The following is a 16,356-nucleotide window of genomic DNA, read 5'->3' as shown; positions in this document are numbered from 1 at the left end:
ACAACAAATAAATAAATAAGTAAAATCAGTAGATAAGAAACCACTCCATGAAGCAATGCTAACCAATGCAATACTCTCTTCGTGGAAGGGTGTTCAACAGCGAAGCCTGGTTCTAAGCAGCAGACTGGAGGCCTGATTTACTGCTTGTCCATTAATAAAAAAGTCAAGTCTGCTGTAATTGTATGGTCCTACATTTCCCCTCAGATGTTGTAATGAAGATGTAATTATTGCTCAGAAGAAAATGACTTTAGCATAAGAGAGATCTGCTAGGTCCCCATCTACTAACTCTGCTTTTACAGCTGTGTCTCCCTCCAGCCTGGGGCACCCTAAGAGCAAAGTGACACTAAGCTACACGGAGTAAAGTCTCCTAAAAACAGCAAACAGAACATACTTTGTAACGCATACCCAACCAAAGTGTCAACGAAGTTTGGCCCACTTACTGCACAACTTTTTTCCAAATGTGAGATTTCTCAGTGAGATTTCTGCTACAGCTCAAAGCCAGACTACAGTCCTTCGAGAGGCACAATGCTGTGAGGTCTGCACTTTCAACCCTTCTTGCCTGTGCCGTTATATTGTACAATACAAATCTGATTTTGTGCAGAACATTCCAAATTTGGCAACTGTCATGTTCAATCTGTGGTTAAATTGCTGACTGAAGAACTCCTCCAGGGTGGGGGCAAGAGATGAACAAACAAGGGAAAACCAAAATGAATTAAAAAACAGTTGCTGCAATACTGAACACAGGAATCTTCACAAAAGAAGACTGGATAGCTCAAGCCTCCATTACTTTCCTTTAAATGTTCAGTAAATAACTGTTTCCAAAATTAAGAGATTGTGTCACAAATCTCAGATGAAAAGACAAAAGACTAGCAATACGTGTCAAGTTACCCTATAGATTATTGCTTCTATAGAACATACAAAGTTCCTACATCAATTTGGATTATTTGGCAAATTCTATTTTTATAGCAGTTGCCCACAGCTTTTGAAGAGGAAGAGTTTCATTTTCCTCCCAGATTTTACTCTTCCCATCAAACACACTCCCCAAGAGCGTCTGAGGCCACATTTAGATACCTCAGTTTTTCCTACAGCTGAATACTGAAGCAGCCAAAGCAGGAACCTTACTGCAAGTTTCTCTCAAAAGGCTGCCACGGAAGAGGGAACAGAGGACAACGATGAGCAATGCAGGAATGCCTATAAATAAAAACACAGATTGTAAACTGCAAAACCAGAGCAGATCAGGGAGGCTCCACGACCTCTCCCTGCTTGCTGCGCACAGCATGACTTTCAATGCTGCCAGGGACGAGCAGCACTCCCGTGCCCCCTTCGCGGTGGCTCAGACCATGCTAACCGGTAGCCACAGCTCGCCGTGCGCCTCAGCCCAGCCAGCCTGGCTTTCATCACCTGCACCCGATGCCAAGTAGAAGCTCTCCAGCAGTCTTCCTCCTTTTCCTAAGTATAGAGCCTGTCTGCAGAAAAGGGACAACACTGTCCTAAGTCTCCTGAACAGACAGGACAACGACAATCAGGTCCAAAAACAAAAGCTTCACATGAGAGGTTTCAGCGAGCAAAACTGCAGAGCTATACTGTTCCTTAGCAGACAAAACTGGAACTGATTTCAAAGCAGAACAGAAAACGAGTAAACATTTTGTTGCTAGAAATCTCAGGAGTGTTCACGTAACGCCAAAAGCCGTTGCCCCCCTCCTGTTGTGGAGGGACTCCAAGCAATAGCTAAGGCTACGCAGCGTACGTAAAGCTTTCACCTTACCCTCTCATCAATCTGTATCAAGTCTATGCAGGTGTGCAGACACACTCAAACCTCCTACCTTAGCACTTCCCAGAAGTTATTCTGGCTACTGTAAAGAGAAAATAAAGACAAGCCGTTTCTGCACCGATGATGACATATGAACTAGCAGCTTTTTTTGTAGGAGTGAGGTGACAAATCTGTACACTGCTTTTTCTCGGAGTACCTGCCTGCGTTATGTTGACAACCGCCCATCCATTCTCATGGATGAACACAGACAAAACAGATTTTATTTCTTTTTTATTAGTTTGAAACATGAGAGTTCTGTTCATATTGTTAAAGTGGCGTAAAGCTCAATTTCCAAGTATGCAAAAACATACGACTGGTGGGCTGGAATGCAATGTTTATCAAAGGGGCCTAATAAGGTTTTGGTTTTATTAGACTATTTCCTGTAAGTTGATATGTGCCAGTTCTTTTCATTAAGACAAGGATATAAAAATTAAAAATGGATTAACCTAATGGGTTCCAAATTACTGTGTCGCTTTCACTTCTTTGCATTTTTTTTTTTTTTTAAAACAGTCCCAATTGGTCCTTTTCCAGTACCGCCTACAAGAGGCATAAACCCTTAGATACCTGAATTACCGTTCAGCTGAACTCACATTCAAATCCAAATCCTGCAAATCTCATTCTACTCTACTACTATAGCATTAAATCTGACATCAGTGAAGCACTGTGTTAAACACGCAATGCAAAATGAGGGCAACTGTGTTAAAAGGGAGTTTAAATTCCAAAACCCAAGTTCACCTTTCTCAGGAAAAAAGAAAAATTATACCAGATACTAAGGATGAGATTCAGTTCTCTAAACCTAGCCCCTCTATGCCCTTCATGAGCCCAGAATAGAAGCGGGTTTCTCGCAGGGTGTGTCGTATTTCCCAGTCCTGTTGGGTGCCTAAATCCTGAGGCACATAAAATGGCATCATATGCCTATGTCTAGCCAAAATTCAACAGCAAACGTTACTCAAATAATTTTAATAAGCTCTAAAGCACTTCTTAAAAAGGCTTAAGCACACTGCACAACTAAGTCTTTTTACTTCTGCATTCCTCCTCCCTTGGGAAAAAAGAATAATATTCAGTATTCACTAGTTTTGCAGAATTAAGCTGTCCTAAGATCTGACAGATTTGGGGCTTACCAGAGTATCACAAAGGTCCCCCTTGGGAAGGCTTCTAGCAACTTAAAGGAGGAAAAAAAATGTTGCTACATAGTGCCCATGTTCACTTAAGGTAAATTGAGAATTCAAGACCTAGTACAACATGCTCAGTTTCTAGAAATCTATAGATGCCAAAAAGACACAGAAAAGACACCTGGGCACATGCAGCACCCGTGACTAAAAGTTCCTAAGTTCCCACAAATTTTACTGCAGTTCAAACATATTCAAGGTCCTGAAATCACTGAAAATCACAGCAAGTAACCGACAGTCCTTTGATGACAGAAATTTTTGAGACAGGGACCAGAGCATAAGTCCAGCAAATGACCATTTATTTGTTAAAAAGGCTGTGATACCCCCACCAAGTGAATCAGCTGGCAGCGTGCCACAGCTAAGACAAAAAATGCTTTTAAGAAATTCCTCGCATAGGGCACAGAAAAATAGAAACCCTTGCAGGTGAATATAGTTGTGTTGGGTTTGATTGTGCGGTTTGTTTTTTGGGTTTTTTTAGTTGGTTTGTTGTTGTTGGGATTTTTTTTAAGTTTGAAACACAGAGGTTAAGACTTGTAAAAAAATTTCTGAGAATCCTGCATTTGGAAAGCCACCTACTCAGGTGTGCCCTGACAGAGTTTTGTCAAGGTTTTCTTCTCTAATTCCATGAATCGAGGACTCCAGCTTCCATGGGCTATGAAATGCCTGGGTCCTTACACAGCTACTCCACAGACAAAATAAACCCACAGAGCAAATTACTAAACATCTTGGTGCAAATTGGGGGAATAAAATGCCAATAGCATAAGAAATCTCCTCAAATGTCATGTTGAGAAAACCAAGATGCTAAAACCAGTTTTATTTTCCAATACAGTGATGTCACCAACATGATATTTTCATTGTTTGCCAGGTTAACAGAATTTATGGAGGTAATTAATGCAGAACATGTGTGCTGAGCTATCCATATGAAAAATGGAATTGCCCCGACTTCATTTGCTGCCTTTGCAACCAAAACCCCTCTAACATCTTTTTTCACTATTTCCATATGTGAGAAATACAAATATTTATAACAAAGGTAAATGCCTAAATGACTGTTCTATTCCCATCTACCCACAAGCCAGGTTTTCAGACCCCTGTCTTCTGCTTATTCCTCTACTTCCATTACCTTCCCACAAATGGCCCCGGTTTCTATTATGTTCCACAAACTAAGCATGTTCCTCACACCTCTTCTCCAAAACTGCTTTCCTTGGTTAGCATGGACAACTTCTGCTTCGATTTCTTGAACATCCTCTGTCCGGCTCTAACCCAGCTTTTGGGATCAACACAACCAACTAACTATGGAAAAAGCAAAGCCATTAAACATATGATTCTTTTCCTGTGTCTTTTTTTTCTGGGCATCTACAGGATCAAAGCATCCCCCTTCTAGTAAACAACATGTAGTAAAAAGGACTGGACCTGCAGTCTTCCCACACAGGAAAAAAAAAAAAGATGATATTTGCCTTCTACTCTTTATGGCTGAGTGCTGATTTATGGGAAGGAAGAGACAGAAGAAGAAGGACAGGCGTGAGAGAAAGACTGCGGGGCAGTATGGGTGGGCGGGCTAGGAACAAAAGAGACCGATGAGGTTTCCCTAGAGTTGGGTTACCTCTAGATGGTTTGGGTGAGCACAGTACATTTTCCATAGCTGTAATCGCCTTCTCCAGGAAGGCTGAACTCTCAACCATTGCTAGGACATTTGCTATCTGAGGTAAAATATCTGTGGGAGAAAAGTTTTTGCAGGATAAGGCCCTTACCATCTCAGAACCTGTTTTGATATAAATACCTTAAGTGGGTATTCTCCACAGCTGGTCATGAACATTAAGGCTGGACAGACACAACTTGCTTTGCTTTTTTTTTTTTTTTTTTTAAAGAAAGCACCATTACAGAAAGATTAAATAGAATGGTAAAAATGCCTTTACCCTGCCTAAGCTGCAGTCTCTGTTGCAATTCACCACTGGTAAATCATAAGTCATGAAGCTTACTAATGTAAACAAAGCTTAGACTTTCAGGGAGGCAAGGAATTTCTTGATTTGTGCTTTGCTCAGTGTTCAGATCATTGTCAGCACTGAATTCTGGGTTCTTAACACTGCCATTAATTGGAGAAAGTTTGGATTTTGGTCTGATTTTTCTAAGATTCAGGTCCAACTTTCACTTCATCTCTGCCTACCTATGCTCTTTTTATAATCCTTCTCTCTCCCTCTCCAAAAGAGATCTCTCTAAAAGCCTTGCCCCTCAAAAAAAGCAAGCAGAGTGAAAACCCTCTAGCTGCCTTCTAGCTTCTCAACACCTAAATGAAGAAATCCAATGTCACTCGTTGCTATTTGTTACTGCACAAAGTTTGTGGGAAGACTACCATGGACCAAAACATGTTTCAGTGCTTTAATTATTATTTATTTAAATGGTAACACTTCACCCTAGATTTTCTATAAAACCTTCCTTTCCTACGCACCAATGTAAAAGTTCTCGTTTTAATAATTGTCCTCTTATGTGAGGCAGCTATGCTTTAGCAGTTTTTTTTTTAATTATTATTTTTAAAAGAAGAGACCAATGCAATGCGAACCTTTCCATCCAAATACAGATATAAAAATGGTATGAAAAACCAGCTGGGGAAAATAAAACGAAAGCACCATTCCCACACCTTATTACACTAAACTGCCCTGACTGAACCTTAACATTCATCCTATTGTTCACTTAATTGCTAGCAAGTTTCAACCACTGTTCGTTTGGTCTGCTATTCTTCTTTCATCAATATTTTTCCAGCAGATTAATGGGATTTTCCTCCATATTTTGCCTGAAACAGCAGGAGACAGTAGTTTAATGAAAAAAAAAAAAAAAAGGAGCGTGACACTAAAGTTTCTGCTTACAGTGTGTCTGGTTTAATAACATCTCTGCAAATTTAAGGCTGTACATACTGGTGTTTCATTCAGTCTACCCATCACTCTCACAGACTGGAACTCTATTGTCACCACCCCAAGACTTCTTTCAGACAGGATTATCTTTATTTCTCTATCTTTATTTCTTTCATTCATTCACTGCAGAAATTTAAAGGGAATTTTCAGTCCAAGGGACGGAATTTTAATCTTACATCAGTTTCACACTGCAAAATGAGTACTTACACTGCAAAATAAGTACTTGTGCTGGGATTTATCAAGCGCCTAAGAAACTAAGAAGCACAAGGCTACCGGTGGGGAATACAACCCTAACCCAGCAAATTGCTACCACGTTCTGTTTCCAAAATCACACCACCGGGAGTTCATATCTAATCTTCTGAATTAAAGTATTTTCTTTTAAGTTTTGGTTCTTGTTTAAAACAGTTTAAATATGAAAATATAAAAGCTACGCGACTGCAGTGGACTTTTAGCAAAACGGATCGTTTAACAGTAGTCGTGTTTGTAAACAAAAATTCTCCCATTTCACTGTATCATTTCTTATTGTAAGTCTCTTCTTCCTCATAAATATGTTTTCAACAATTTTCAACAATGCTTCAACAAATCGAACAATTTGTTTTCATAAGAAAAGAAATGTTAAAAAAAAAAAAAAATTTAAAATCCCTACATCTCACTCCAGAAAACCAACTGTTCAGATACTGGCATTATCTTTCAGAAAGGTGACAGGTTACTGAGATCCCTCTGCCCCACCTCTCAAGTTTCATCCAACACCTCTGGACAAGTCCAGTCAATTTTGCACTTTAGGGTACCACAATGACCTTTCTGTGTTTCAATACCAGCTCCACCAAGTAGAGCTTTGAACTGTAACAGAAGTAAGGACGTGATTATATCTCCAGTTATTTATATTTTTTAAAAGAAAAATCAAACAGCAGCTACAAAGCGGTGGTACCTACGTTAATTACAGGTACCCTATGGAACTAACTCAGGCTCCGTATAAAAATCTACGAACAGCGCTGTTGTATTCGGTAACAGCTCTGTAGTGACCCTCACTGGTGATAAAATCCAGAGCTCTGAAAACAAGAAAACGAACACCTGCATCCGTATTTCTAAACTTTCATCAAGTGGGGATTACAAGAACGAGAGTCATTACATTCGCTTCTAGAGGAAAACTTGCGAGTTTTCAAACAGAATCAAAAGTAAGTATACTGATAGCAATTTACCCACCTCTGGCAGATAATAAAAAAAAAATTAAAACTAATTTGTATATCTTCCCAGATGGGAATGAAAAATTTAAGTTCAATCAGAATGCACTCCTGATTTGCAAAGATTTCATGTAAACAACCGTTAAACTTAGCGTGCCTATTATCTGTTTAATGCTCTCCCTTCTGGTAGTGCCTCTGAAGCCTGTTTTCCTGAGGCTGAGAGTACAGAAGAGTTCTAACCGTTTCTATGCCCCGACTGCTTCGTTGGGCAGCAAATACGTTGTATCCAAATTAACTGCAATAAGAATTAATTGCTGCGTCAAATTTGGACGTCTTTATACTTCAAACATCTGCTTTAAGTTTGCTATAGACAACGTAGTGATTTTTCTTCTTAATACACCGTATTGAAATCAGCAGTAAGTCAAGACAAACTTCAGTGACAAACAGAAAAGAAAATAAATTATTCCATGTGTTACAGCCTGCTATCAAAAATGTTGACAGAAAATGAGGAATTTACCCAACTTCTCCTGTTGCACAGGATTTTAAAAACATCATGGTGTGAATTTTAAAGCATGTTCATTATTTGTCTAATCGTACAGCTTAGGATTAAGCACAGAAGCTTTGAATAAGATACAGCTGTATGAAAAACAGCCCTTTAGACTCCCATGACTTTGAGCTTTCTGAAATAAAATTTTAAAAGGTATCACGTTAAGATTTCTAAGCGTACTTTTAAATTCTTTTACAGATAAACACTCAAGAGCAAGCTAGAGGCACCAGCAGGAATTGTGTCACGACACATGAAGACTTATCTGGACCTAATGATACCCGACATACAGTGAGGCAAGATCTCTAAAAAACATTTCCCCATGCAAGCCCTTTAGATTCCACTGAAAAGTTCCCAGTATCGCCAGCCTTTCCCAAAATTACATGCGAAAGTTGGGCAGGCATTTTGCTCCACATGCAAACACCGCATTTTTCAAAACCATGCCAAGAGCTGTCATTACTACAAAGGCACAGTAAGTCGTCTTTAGCAACTTTAAGTGTTAACAGAGACCAGCCCAGATAAAATGGTGCATTTAATTGCGCAGTTATACAAAGTTCTGAGATGGTAATCAATGAATAAAAGATGAAACCACATCTCCAAATCCAATACAGACTGAAAACAGAGGCTGATTGGAACCTTCTTGCTGTAAGCCAAAACAGACACTATTTGAAACCAAGTACTGTAAGCAGATTTACCGTATTGATCTGTTGGTAGCTGTGTTCGCAAGAAATTAATTTTATGCTAGATTGAGAGGTTACAAGAAGTTTCCTGTCTGCACAGTCAAAATATTATTGAAGCAATTCAGGTTGTCAGTAAAAGCTTAAACAAATTTGCTGATAATCCTGTTAATGACCTAGGTCAAGTGTTAACTGTTGTGGGTTATAAAACAGTGAAATTAAGGTTGCTGGTACCCTCAGGCAGGCAATATAGTTACAGAAGAGATTGAGGAAAAATTATTAAATTACAGAACGATATAGCTCATTCGATTTCTTGATACCGTAGGAATTATTCAGAAAGAAATTGCATCCTTCTAAGAAAAAACCCACAATCCTCCCTAAGCGGAAAATATCCAACAGAATGGAAGAGCAGAACATGTGGTTTCTATGCACCTACGGGTTCGGCTTGCAACTTCAAACTGGAAAAGTTAGATGTTAAATATTCCTGACATTTTCCTGCCTCGGATAAAATGGCACACACATTACCACTGCACATAGATAAATCTGAACTTTAGAGAACCTTCTTGAGCCTCCGTGATTACGTAGGTAAAACACATGCAGCTTTGCGATGAGCACAGCAGATAGTTTAAAAATAAACTCAGCGGAAAATTTTGTTTCATTAAAAAAAAAAAAACCTCTAAATAAAACTTCTCTGGGATGATGCAAATTAACAAAAATTCAAGCACTACAAGAAAAAACAAAGGACTGCATTTAAGACCACAAAGTGAAGTAAGCCAACAACTTGCTTTCAACCCCTCTTTCACCCTTTTCTCCCTTCCATTGCAGTATTAGTACTAACTCAAACAGTTGTCGGCTTCAGTATTAATTTTACACGTTAACTCAAGTTGTACTTAAAAAATAGAATAATTCTTTCAAGTCAAATAAATTTAGGAAAGGTCACTGGGAGCTCTGAACATACTCTTGCAACATGTCTACTGCAACATTCATGTCCCCTAGAAGTTTGACAAAGCTATAAATGCACACCAAAAATTAGTTCCGTCCTTTGTTAAAACAATCCACGAGAAGAATTTCAACAGTAGCTTTAATATAAAGCATAGGAAAAAAATGTATAAATTTTTATTTAAATGCTTATATTAACAATGTCTGTTCAAAGTATAGCTTTTTCCTTCTCAGTGATGGAAAAAGAAAACTTTTCTAAATACCCCACACAAACATCTATCTCTGGCTTTGGGGAGAAATTTATGGTAACAACAGTAAGGAAGTGAAATGGTGAGAAAAAGATTACTTAAAAGAAGAAAACAATCTTCTGACATGATTTAAAGCTGCATGCTAATACTTGATCACTAAACAATTTAGTGTGTCAGCAAATTATAATAATTCAGATTTCTAAACTCACATGATCAGCCTAAATGTGCTGTAAATAAATAAAAGAATTACTGAGCTTTTCTAAGGGGGGGGGGGGGGGGGAGGGGGAAGTCCTTTAAAGTTGATCTCATTTTTAAAAGAAACAGTCAGTGTTCCTTTTTTTGAAAGGAATAGCAAAATACACACTTGAAAAAAGTAAGCATGAAAAAGTGCGTTACTGTCTGGTAACTGCACTTATGTTGTTGTTTTCACTAGCCATTTTGAAAATATTGCCCAAATCATACAAGTTCTTGAAGCTGAAAACAGAGAATAGAGGCAGTATCTGCTGAAAGCTGACTCGGACAAGTATGCTTAACGCGCATTCTCTGTGATACCAATTTTTTCCTCCTTTCTCAATTCTCGGTGCCAGTGACTTTAAACAAAGAAACAAAAAGTGGGTTTTTGCAAACTGGAATGCTGTAATATCTTTTTTGCATAATTAGTCTCAGTTTACAGACTGTGCCATGGAGGCAGAGCTGCTCCGCTGACTGACAGAACTACATACGTTCCCAAAAAGCTTTTAATAATAAGACAAGACCTACTAACACTCTGGGTTTCATTTCTGAAAATTATTTGTGAAAGATGACAATATTTACGAAATAGCATGTATCTGGAGGCTTAAAAGTGACGAACTATTAAAAGCACATTCTTTTAAATAACCTATAAAGCACTGTGCATGCAAAACAAATTTACATAACGCATACAAACAGATGATGTATTGCTCTTCTGGCATGACAGTACCACAGCTTCCTTCCTAGCAATAAAACCAACTGATTTAAGATTACCCAGGATTTGTAAAGTTTGAATCTTTCCTTATTTGTTTCATATTACATTTTTTTCCTTCCAGAAATCATTTAAAGTTGTTATCTCACTGCCTTACCTCACAAGCACCCAGAATATCAATAAGTAGATCAGCATTATCTGTACAGGAGAAATGACTTCTCTAATAGGTTTGATATCTGCTTCTCTACGCAAATGCTACAACCGAAGCAGGTGTAAGTTTTACATGGTTGTTTGATCCTAGAAGTTCTTCCCAACCTTTGGCCTCTGGATTTTATCCCTAAAGATGATTACACTGGATACCCTGGTCATGCCAACTGCGTCCACTGTGCAAGTGAGCAAAAGCTGCATTTTTTTTTTTTTTTTAGGGAAAGAGCAATCTTATCTTTTTTAAAAAGTATTTCAATTACTTTTTCAGTGTCTAGTGGTCGTTATTTTTCTCTGAAACCTAACATGCGCTTTCATCAAATGTCATTTTAAAAAGTACCACAGCAAAGGAGAACAAACCACTCGTGCTTTGTGTCTGAAAATTTACACACGCTCACATACACACCGTTTTCACTCACTAAAAAAACTGATATGAAACCGCTACGGAACCAAAAGGAGGTTTTATAGGGGAGCAAGCTTCTTTTTTGTATTAATTAAAAGTTTTGAAAGAGAGGATGGCTAGTGAAACCACCAGCCCTGCACATACAAAAGGGCTCACCGCTCAGTTATCGCTGGGCTGCGGGAGACGGGGGCTGCCCATTCGCCTTTACAGCTTATTTTTATTACTTAACAAACGAACCCGGTGCCTACCGCCCCAGCCCTCAGCCAGCTATCTGAGGCTAGAAAGGAGGCGGCGGCTGGCCCCGGCCGGCCAGCTGCGGGGACGCGGGGCACCTGCCGGCGGCTGGGCCGGCCCGGCCCGGCCCGGCTCCCCCGGCCCGCAGCGTCCCCTGCCCTTTCCCCTCCCGCCTCGCCCCCGGGCGCCGCGGCTCTGCCCCCCGCACGGCCCCGCCGGCGGAGGGCCGGGGGCCGGCACAGGCTGCCCTTCCCTCGCCAACTTTCCTGGGGGGCGGGTGGGGCGGCTGCCCCCCGCACCGCACCGCGCCGCCCCGGGCGGCGGCCGCCCCTGCGCGGCTGTCAGCGGGGCCGCGCTGCCACAGCGCAAGGCGAGAGGGAGCCCTACGGTCCCGGGGCGAGGAGCCGCTCGCTGCCGCCCGGGACCACCTTAACGGAGGGGAGAAAATAAAAGGAAGGGAAAAAAAAGAAAAATAAATAGGAAAGGGCGGGGGAAGGGAGAAGGCGAAGCGGGTCCCCCACCCACCCACCCGTCCCCGGCGGGACCCGGCCGGGCCGCGGCTCACCTTCGTTGCCGGGGCGGGCGCTCAGACGCCCGGCGGCGCCGAGGGCAGCGCAGAGCAGCAGCAGCGGCGGCGGCAGGCGGCGGCGGTCCATGTCGGCGGGGCAGCGGGCAGGCAGAGCCGCATGTCTCCGCGCCGCATGCCACCGCTCCGCTCCGCTCCGCGCCCGCTCCGCTCCGCGCTGCGCCGCGCCACCGGGACTGGGAGCGGGAGCGGGACCGGGACCATGCCCCGCGCCCGCCTTCGCGCTGCGCCCGGGAGGGGCCGCCCCCGCCCGGCCCCGCGCCGCCGCCGCACCGCCCCGGGCCCTAGCGCCGCCCCGCCCACCTGCCTGCCCGCGGGAGCGGGAGGGGAGCGGGGCGGGGGGGGCGCTCCCGAGCGGGCTTTTCCGCGGGGCTTGCGCGCTCGGAGGTCGCCGTCCCCGCACCGGGACCCCCCCCCGTGGCACGGGGAGGGGCGGGTGCCACATTCCGGACGGGGGCAAAGCGCAGAACCTGCCCCTGAGCCCGGAAAGATGCCCCGTCGCATGCGGCACGTAGCAGGGTCTCTGCAATACAGGATGACATAAGTCACATAACTCGGAAGCCTGGGCTGGGTGTTTCAGCCAGCTACAATCCGATCACGTCCAATTACCGGTCTTTCCTAGGCTGAATACAACTGCGAAGTAGCGGTAAAGCCTTCAGAGTTTCAGAGCGCAGCCATAGCAGGCTTGCGAGAAAAATGCCAATTATGTCATTCATCCCTTTGCTGCCCACAGTGACTCTAGCCCGGTCTGCTTCACGCGGGACCGTAAGTCCGACCCCCAAAGAACAGACTTACTTTGACCTCACTTAAAGCAAACTGGAGCCTTGGTGCTGGTAGGGGTCTCCTCCCAGACGCTGCTCTCTGTAGGGATGTGCAGCTTTACTCTAGAAGTTACCATGTAAAATGTGTAGCTTAGAAGCATTCTCTAGATGTGTGCACCTTACCTGCAGTCCTCTCAGCCCATCACAGGCCCCAGAGTACCTGTCAGAGCAGAGGGCAGAGCAGCAGGCACGCAGTACTGCTATTCCACCGCTCCCAGGGGGAATCGCTGCAGAGCAGCACTTCCCAAGCTTCTGTGGATCATTTCTTCAGAATATGGACATCTTTCTTCCCAAGTGACTCATCTCAGGTCTCCAGAGCCACCCAGCGTGGTTCTGTGGAAATGGGAAAATATTTGAATAATACTGAGGTCAAATAAATATTTTACTCCAAACCAAAGCTATGCATCCACGTAGTACGAGGTCTTGCTCTGAATGCATATGCTATCTGCACAGACAGCAAGCAACAGGCTGGGAGGAAAGGAGCCTTTGGCAACAGATGTGGAACTACAGCGCAGAAGTAACATCAAAAACCTTTAATACCGCAGGAAGCGAACCCCCATGTTTCACAAACCAGTATGTTAAATGCCCGAACAACCTTCCTCTTCGTGAATACAAAAGAATTGTCCTATGTGTCCTCAGGTCCTCAGGGTCACCGGTATCAGCAGGACAGCTGAGAACTGCTGCCTGCAGCATCCGAGCTCCGAGTTTATCAACAGCGATGCTGCCTGCGGGGCAGCGCTGCACCACAGCACCGCCGGCTCGCTTCAGCTGTGGCGCTCCTTTCCTGCCCCACAGGAGGAGGCGCTGGGCCCGTTGCAAGTCAGGGCCTGTGCCACTGTCTCTCCTGCACAATATTGGCCTACCCCAAACTATCTGGTTTAGCTCCGCCAGGTTTACACCGCACTAAAGGGGTTGGAAGCGTATGTAAGCCAAACCAAAGGAGAGAGAAGGCCGTGAGAAGTCAGTCTCGGTCAGGTACTGGTTTCAAGGGAGTACAGCTGAGGACATGAGCGTTACTTTCCTTCTCATTTCCAGTTTCCAGGTTTGATTATTCAATCAATCAGATTAAGGAATCATCAAATCTAATAGCATCTGTTGTTTGATGTCTCCAAGCCTTCCTTTCACTTATACTTGTATTTCCCACCTACCCTACCTACCTCCTCTCTGGCCAAATTTCCAACAGGAGAGAGCGAGATGCCTGTGGCTCTTGAGCAGGCATCTCCAGGGGCAGGGAGAAGAGCAGGGTGATCTGGTCGTACAGTTAACGGTGCATGGCCCAGAGAAGGGGCCTCCTTTGTCTTTCTCAAGGTTCACTTCATTCTACCTTTTCATTTATTTGACAAAGATGCTTTTCCACCACAAAATGTCCAGAAATATACACTGATTTCCTCAAAATGTTACTCTTTCTAGTAATAAAAACTGTTTTGTTTTGGTTTGGGGTTTTTTTTCCAGACTTTTTCCTAGTCTTTTCTAGAATACACAGCTGTCTTCCTTGAGTTCTTTGGTACAGCAGGGGCAAGACTTCTATTTAAAACACTACTAAATTCTCAGGACTACTAGTTTTGGTCTCTGTGGAACCACATCTTTCTTTCGTGACTTCAGGTAAATTTTTTTTTAAGGTGGAAGAAAAAGGGTGAAGAAAGATAACAAATCTTTAAAAAAACAAACAAACAAACAAACTTCCTGTTTTTAGTTAGTGGGAAAAAATATTTCCAAAGAAGTAAAGGGGATTTTTGGTTTTCAGTCTTCAGATTGTGTGTGTATAAAACACCTGCACCTTCCAGCTGCAGCACCTGAGTCTGCTCTTGCTCCCCCTCTGGGAGCGGGAGGCTGAGCACCCTTCATGATTTTACCGCGCAACAGTGATTTGCTGAAGAAGGAAAAGGGGAAAAGGAGATGCAACCACATTCAACTGCCAAACCTAGTTTTTCTCTTCCTGGGAAGAGCTACAGCGTTCAGCATTTCCCTTCCCATGCTACTGCTTTGTAAAGGAGAAGCTTTTACAATACGTAAAGAGTGGAGGTGGGAGAGGCAATTCCTCAGAGTCCACGAGAAGTAAATATTCTCTAGCTGGATCCTGATGACAAGTAGGGCACAGCACTTCACCAAAGGCCAGGGCACAGCCCTCTTCTTCTACCAGCACACTCAATCCTCCTGACCCTCTGAGCCACGTATTAATGTCACCATACGGCCGGCGGTCACGGGACGCATGCTGCACAGCTTCGCCTGCCAGGGAGGAAAAGAGCTCCTCCAAGGGACTGGAGGCAGCAGCTGGTGCCTGAGCCCAGCCCGAGCATCCCCCCACATTACCCTGCCCTATATCAGGCTCCAAAACTTGGACTGACCAGCATCCCCCCAAGTTGTGCATGGTACCACCTCAGCACCATAGCTGCTTTTGAATGGCTCCCAAGCCTACACCTGTAGGTCCGGGATTGTTCTCACAGCTCGCCCACAAAGCCCACAGCTGAGAGAAACCACTTCAATCTTCTGTTGTGATGTAATTTTCCACAGGTACAAATTTGTGATGTCATTTTCTACAGGTACACACCCAAGCTGAAAACCCCGCCTTGGCTTAGGCAAGATGATAGAAAGGAGCTGGTAGGAAAACATCATAGAAAAGATAATACATGTTACAAGCAATTGTGTTCAAAGTATTAATGTCACCATGAACTCCTTCACTGGTTTGTGGTAAGAAAACAAAGGGTGGATATTAGAAATATCTATGCAACTTTTTCCAAGATAACAATGCGGTTACCAGGTAAAGATTTTGTTAAAAAAAAGGTAAAGGAGATAGAAGGAGGAAGGGGAGGAACAAATTAAGATCTATACGGTAAACAACAGATGGTGAATTCCCGAGTCTGCTTCAGGACAGTGTGTGCACACACGCATGCACACACAGACACGTATACACATGTATTTTGGGTTAGTTTCACCATACGTGCCTCAAGGTGTATTTTTCAGCCTTCTTTTCTCCTTGTCAGGATTAGAAATGCACCTCTTAGAAACAAATGAAAGATCAGATTTTCATATCGTATTGTGGACAGCTGTTAGAGAGTGTCATAACAAGGAGCAACATGGATAATATGGCCAAACACTAAAGCCAAACTCTGCAGAATTTTTTCTCCAGATTGGAGAAACATTACTTTTAAGCAAATATTTTGAGGTTACTCATAGCAAACACATTCTGAATTCATTCTGGTCTTTCTGAAACACATTCTGGTCCTAGCACCAGAGAACTCACCTCATCCAGGAAGAAAAGAATATCAAACACTACAGTCCATATAACTCAAATTTTTAGTGTCAAACCTTTACTAAGGACATTTCTCAAGCTAAAAATGAATAGCAGAAATATTTGGAAAAATTGGAAATAACGCCTTTTTAGAGAACTGTAGGTTCTGGGAAAAAGTCTCATCAGGAAAGAAAGATAAAATTCATCACAAATTTTTCACTATGCTTTTTTTCTCTTTTTTTCTCTGTGACATGTGACCTGGAATGCATTGTGTTAGTTTTGTGCAAATTGCATGTTTACTCTATTAAGAGTAATTTTGTGTGAGCTTAAAGGGCACCTTTGAAGAAAGAAAATAGCCTCTAGTGGCATTTCTACATAACCAGAGTGCACATGGTAATATCTTTGCCCTAGCATCCATAAAATCATTCTAGAGAAACGCATAACCATGATTTATGATTTTCTGCCAAC

General features: G+C 42.8%; 1 protein-coding gene across 3 annotated transcripts in view; it reads right to left on the bottom strand.

Moving 5' to 3' along the window:
- The window catches only part of EPHA3 (EPH receptor A3), a 231,876-nt gene extending 219,027 nt beyond the window's left edge, over positions 1 to 12,849 (bottom strand). For 2 of the 3 annotated variants that reach the window (XM_087756247.1, XM_087756248.1), the window contains exon 1: positions 11,818 to 12,054. In XM_087756247.1, the coding sequence (XP_087612373.1) occupies positions 11,818 to 11,908 (91 nt within the window). In that variant the 5' untranslated portion in view covers positions 11,909 to 12,054. Of the gene's footprint in view, positions 1 to 11,817; positions 12,055 to 12,782 lie in introns of those variants that run through there. The other variant, XM_087756249.1, reaches the window with a different exon arrangement.
- Positions 12,850 to 16,356: the final 3,507 nt, after the last annotated feature.

The sequence above is a fragment of the Nipponia nippon genome, unplaced genomic scaffold (assembly GCF_047370975.1).
Source record: "Nipponia nippon isolate SJK-2023a ecotype South Korea unplaced genomic scaffold, ASM4737097v1 scaffold_2, whole genome shotgun sequence".
Classification (NCBI taxonomy): Eukaryota; Metazoa; Chordata; class Aves; order Pelecaniformes; family Threskiornithidae; genus Nipponia; species Nipponia nippon.
Note: the sequence above shows the minus strand (reverse complement) of the source record. Positions and strands in the feature narration are given on the sequence as shown.